This window comes from Oratosquilla oratoria, unplaced genomic scaffold (assembly GCF_046742065.1).
Source record: "Oratosquilla oratoria isolate Oo_2021 unplaced genomic scaffold, ASM4674206v1 SCAFFOLD45, whole genome shotgun sequence".
Classification (NCBI taxonomy): domain Eukaryota; kingdom Metazoa; phylum Arthropoda; class Malacostraca; order Stomatopoda; family Squillidae; genus Oratosquilla; species Oratosquilla oratoria.
Genome location: NW_027467710.1, coordinates 5,694,043 through 5,699,673, shown reverse-complemented (window position 1 = coordinate 5,699,673; position 5,631 = coordinate 5,694,043). Strand labels below are relative to the sequence as shown.

The window sequence follows — 5,631 nt, the reverse complement described above, 5'->3', positions numbered from 1 at the left end:
CATTTATTGCGAATTTACAATTGCGTTTTATTGTAACCATTTTGTATTGGCCTAGGCTATTTCTATTATTCATCGCAAATTGTTATTAGGGCCTATTGTGTACATTTACTTTTATGCTATTTTGTATCAGTGTATTTTTTTTTGTGAGTGCTGGTAATTTTGCAGTTTTCTAAGGTTTAGGTTGTAACTATTAGGCCTAATCTATGTTGAGGTTAGTTTTACTTGTTTTCTCTTGTTTGGTGAAGTTCTTTGCTAAGTTCTCGGCTAACCATGGCTAATTGGGTTAGTTCAATTGAACTCGTACAATGAGTCGGAAGGAGGATTTTTGATTCATATATCCAGTAGAATATTAAAAAAATTGTATTTTGTTGCTAATGATGTGGGTGAATGCAAAAAGAAGGTGGCTGCATTCTTCACGTTGGCGGGATCCTTAAATTATATTTTGGATTGGCTAGGGATTTGCTTCTCTCCTTGCAAAACTGGAAGAGAGTACTTTATGATACAGTTCTTGATTATGCTTAGGACAAACACTACAAACCTACAACCTATTCTTATTCTATTGAACGCTCATATAAATTCTATTCTCGTGCCAAGAAGGTCCAATGAGTCCATAAAGGATTTTGTAGCTGCGTTGAAACCTCTTGCCCACACTTGTGAGTTTGGGGCAATGTTATCTCAGATCTACGTGATAGATTTGTAATGGGTCTTGCTAGTGATAAAATTCAGCAAGTATTGTTGACCGAGTCTGATTTAACCTTTGAGAAAGCTGTTAGTATGGCTACAGCTAGGGAGACGGCATTGAAAGATGTACAAGCTATGGCTAGTGGCTCAGTTCATTATGTACCCTAGTAAGAAGCCAGGTCCTAAGAAGACTTCCTCATCAAATCCTAATTCTAGTACAGTTTCTTAGAACTATCCTTATAGTAAGACAAAATCCACTAATGTTTCCAGTGCTAGAAATATGTCTAATGTTCCTAAGACTCCTTGTTCAGGGTGTGGTAAGTTGCATTGGAAGCGTGATTGTCCTTTCAAGAATGCTTCATGTCATTTGTGTATACAGAAGGGGCACCTTAAGAAGATGTGTTACACATCGAAGTCTAAGACTACTCCGTCGAAGTGTATCGTAAACTTTACTGACTGTAACGAGTTGCCCACGGAGTCCTCAGTTGTTTACTGTTATGAATATATATATGCTATTTCAGAGAATGTAAGAGACGAGCCTATCATGGTGGATGTCACCCTAGATTCAGTACGTGTTCCTATGGAGATGGACACAGGCGCACTACTTGTTCTTTAATGCCTCGATGTCAGTATGAGGGTTTTTGGCCTGTGGTATCAGAACGTCCTCCGCTAAATGCATCTCTTACAGTGGTGAATGCGTATGGAGGTACACCTCTAAAGGTATTGGGAGACATAACTGTCTCTGCTAAACTTGAAGATGTTTCCTCTGTAGATGCGACAAAGTTGGTTGTAATCGAAGGGAAAGGTCCATGTTTAATGGGTAGAGTTCTCATGAGGAGGCTAGGCCTGTTAAAGGATGCTAATAAACTCTCAGCTGGTTCTGCTATTGCTACATCTATGTTGCATGATTTTCCTGAAATCTTTTTAGAGAGGTTAGGTTGCTATAAGGAAAGTCAGTTCACTATAGAGGTTGATCAGTTGGTCCCACCAAAGTTTTGTAAAGCACGTACTGTTCCGTACACACTCAGATGCTAAGATTGATCAGGAGATTGACAGACTCCTTGAAGAAGGTATTATCTCTCCGGTGGACTAATAGTTCTTGGGCCGCACCGGTAGCTCCAGTAGTGAAGACTAATGGTAAGATTCGGTTGTGTGGAGACTATAAACTTACTGTAAATCGTGCTGCTAGACTCGACACTTACCCTATTCCAACTCTTGATGATTTAATCAATGGATTAAGTGGAGGTAAAGTTTTCTCAAAGTTGGACATGTCCTCAGGCATATGCTCAACTATGCCTTGACGTGGATTCTAAGAAGTACACTGTAATTAACACACATCGTGGTCTTTTCTGATATAATAGGTTGAATTTTGGAATTTCTGCAGCTCCTGGAATTTTCCAACGGGTGATGGAGCAACTCCTGAAAGATTTACCGTGGGTGTTCGTGTATCTCGATGATATTCTAATCACCGGGCTAGTGAGGTTGAGCACTGAGAACAACTAAGAACAGTCCTAGCAACCCTTCAATCGGCTGGGTTGAGATTTAGCATTGAGAAGAGTACTTTAGGTGTTCCATGTGTAACATAATTGCGTTACAAGATAGATAAGGAAGGAATACATCCTACTAAGGATAAAGTTCAGGCTATTGCAGATGCACCTGCACCTACTAATGTTTCTCAATTGAGATCCTTTCTAGGGCTACTAAACTTCTACCGAAGGTTTATACCTCAAGCTTCCTCTAAGTTGGCACCTTTAAATAACTTACTAAAAGCTAAAACTCCATGGGTCTGGGGTAAGGAACAAGAATCTGCATTCTCCGCATGTAAGGAGACTCTTTTGAAATCAAAAGCGCTGGTACATTTTGATCCAAAACAACCGTTAGTAGTTGTTGTTGTTGTTGTCGTTCCCTAGACTGTCTGTCCGAGCAGTCCCGTCTCCCCAAGGAAGGCCACAGCCGAAACTGGGTTTTCCCACAAATCCTTTATAGAGTGTATGTTGTGTTGTTTGCGTGCATGATTGTGTATAATGCAGTCTTCCATTATGTGTTGTATGGTATGGGGTGAAGTGTTACATCCTGGGCAGCTGTTCACAACACGGTCGTCCAGCCTCTTCTGGTAGCTTAGAAGTGCTGGGTGGTGACCGCATCGCAGTCTGGCCAAGTGGACTCTGTCCTTTCGTGGGAGAGAGGATTCAGAAGGGTGGATATCAGGGGGTCTGGCATGCAGCAGTGTGTTGTCTTTCAGTGTGTTAATGGAGCGGTGAGTGATATGATTATGAATATGTTTCCGGAGGCTGGTATTTGGTGGTTGTGGAGGAAGAGAAGAGAGTATCTGTGCGTAATAAAGGTCTTTGGGTGTAGTTTTAATGTTTCTTGGTGTGTGTGAGTGTTCTGCTATGTAGTGTAGCGGGTGTGATGTGTTTGTGGTGGCTGCAGCAAGTGTTTGTGTGCCTCTCATGTCGAGGTGGTCCTTGACTTTGAGGTCTTTTGGACAAAACAAAGAAAACTAATATAACAATATACAAACAATGCATACGCTCAGTGATGAATTATGCGAGTCCCTGCATGGGCTCCTAATCTCAGTGAGACACACCACAACACCCTTCAAATCATACAAAACAAAGCCCTAAAAACAATTACAGGCTGCACAAAATACAACACCTACAGACCTTTAGTAGTTGTAGCTGATAGCAGCTCATATGGTATAGGAGCTGTACTATGTCATCTAATTGATGGTGAGGAGAGACCTATCTGTTTTGCCTCTCGCACGCTAACGTCTTCAGAGCAAAACTATGCTCAGCTAGAGAAAGAGCCACTAGCTATTGTCTATGCTTTGCGCAAATTTCAAAATTATTTGTGGGTCATAATAATTTTGATGTTATTACTGATCATAAACCCTTGTTAGGAATCTTTTCACCTAATAAAATTATTCCTCCTATGTCTTCAGGACGAATCCAACGTTGGTCATTGCTACTCCAAGCTTATAAGTTTACATTACGTCATCGGTCGGGTGCACTCCTTGGTACCGCTGACGCACTTAGTCGTCTTCCTTTGATGTCTACTACAGATTCCACTCCAGTGCCTGCTGATTGGACTAACTTGGTACATTTTCTAGAATCTTCACCCGTAGGTTGTGGAGATATCAAAGAACATACTCGGAAAGACCCTACTCTATCGAAGGTCATGCACTTTTGTGAATTAGGTTGGCCTTCTAATACTAAGACTTTGAATAGTTTGGAATTTACTCCTTTTATCAGAAGAAGGGATGAACTTTCTATCCAAGATGGAGGTGTTTTGTGGGGTTCTCATGTGGTTGTTCCTCCAAAATTGAGAACTAGGCTAATGGAAGAACTTCACATGGGTCACTCAGGCTCATCACGCATGAAGGAACTTGCCCGTAGCTATGTGTGGTGGCCAAATTTGGATAAGGATTTAGAAGAATTGACAAATTCTTGTCAAGAGTGTTTAGCTCTCAGAACTATGCCTTCTAAGGCAGAGCTACACCCTTGGGAATGGCCTGATCGCCCATGGCATCGTCTTCACGTTGACTATGTGGGTCCTGTAGATGGTCGCTATTTTATAGTAATAGTGGACGCTCACTCGAAGTGGGTGGACGTTTATCCTACTTCTGGTACTACAAGTAAGGAAACTATCAAGTGCTTGCGACACTCCTTTTCTAGATTTGGACTTCCAGTGTCAATTGTATCGGACAATGGTCCATGTTTTATATCTCAGGAGTTCAAAGAATTTTGTAATAATTCAGGTATTAGGCACATCACTACAGCAGTATACAAACCTTCTACCAATGGTTTGGCAGAGAAAATGGTACAAACTCTCAAGAAGGCCATACGTACCTCTAAGTCAGCTATTCAGGATACTCTGGATAGATTTTTATTTAATTAAAGATTAACTCCGCATTCTTCGACTGGTGTCTCACCAGCCAAGTTGATGTTTGGCAGACGCCTCCGCTTGCGTCTGGACCTTTTATGGCCTGCAGATGGTGTGTCTTCTAGAGTATCTAAGAAACAGCAAGCACAAAAGAAAGAACATACTAACGCTCCTCGATCTATACACCTCTCACCTGAATCACCAGTGATGATTCGCAACTATGTCCCTAATGGTTCTAAGTGGATCCCTTCTACAGTCGTAAAACAAACTGGTCCTTTGTCCTATCAGTATTCAGTGCCTTCTGGTAAGATAGTAAAGAGGCATCAAGACCAAATTATAACTAGAACAATTACTCCTCCACCTGAACAAAGTTCACCAGTGACTAATTCAATTAGTTCCCATGCAAAACTTCCTATTTCAGAAGCAACTATGATAGCTCATCCTTCTCCACCTAGACAAGAAAATGTAAAACCTAATAGTATATCTTCCCCGTCTCCTAATTTGCGACGGTCCTCTAGGTATAGGAGACTTGTTGTGAAATTAGATTTGTAACTTGTTACTAAAAATGGGGGAAGGGAAGGGATGGGAGTATTTTAAATGGGGAAATTTTTGCATCTAAAGGAAGGGAGGGATATTTTGACTAAGGGTGGAGGGGTGGGTAGCACTCGCCGACTAGAACGGATCGGTAGCAGTACAGTATATCGCCAACCAAAATAACTTATACTTAACTACTTAAACTTTGACACATAAGATGCCGGTAAGACAATCCGGAGACAGGTACGTAAGACATTGTTGACAATTATGACTAAACAGACTTACACTTTTGCGTACCGGCTTTCCGCGATTGCTCCTACCAGCCCCTACCTCTTCTATGGGACCTGTGCCTACCGTAAGTAATTGGTAAATTGGTACCTATCGTTAATATGTTTCCTAATCCTATTCATTATATGCGGGTACGATCCTGCAGTAGCCAGAGTCAAAAGGCATAATTCCACTCCTGTCCAATTCATCCTCACCCACTACTTCTCCCTATTTTTCTTGATTCCTCCTGGATGACGGGTCATC

The 5,631-nt window shown here is 41.4% G+C and overlaps 1 protein-coding gene across 1 annotated transcript; it reads left to right on the top strand.

The window, feature by feature from the left end:
- The first annotated feature begins 699 nt into the window (after nt 1-699).
- Nucleotides 700-1,297, top strand: LOC143023154 (uncharacterized). The gene is made up of 2 exons (XM_076181668.1): nt 700-848; nt 952-1,297. Exons 1-2 carry the CDS (start codon nt 700-702, stop codon nt 1,295-1,297), a joined length of 495 nt encoding a protein of 164 aa, XP_076037783.1.
- Nucleotides 1,298-5,631: the final 4,334 nt, after the last annotated feature.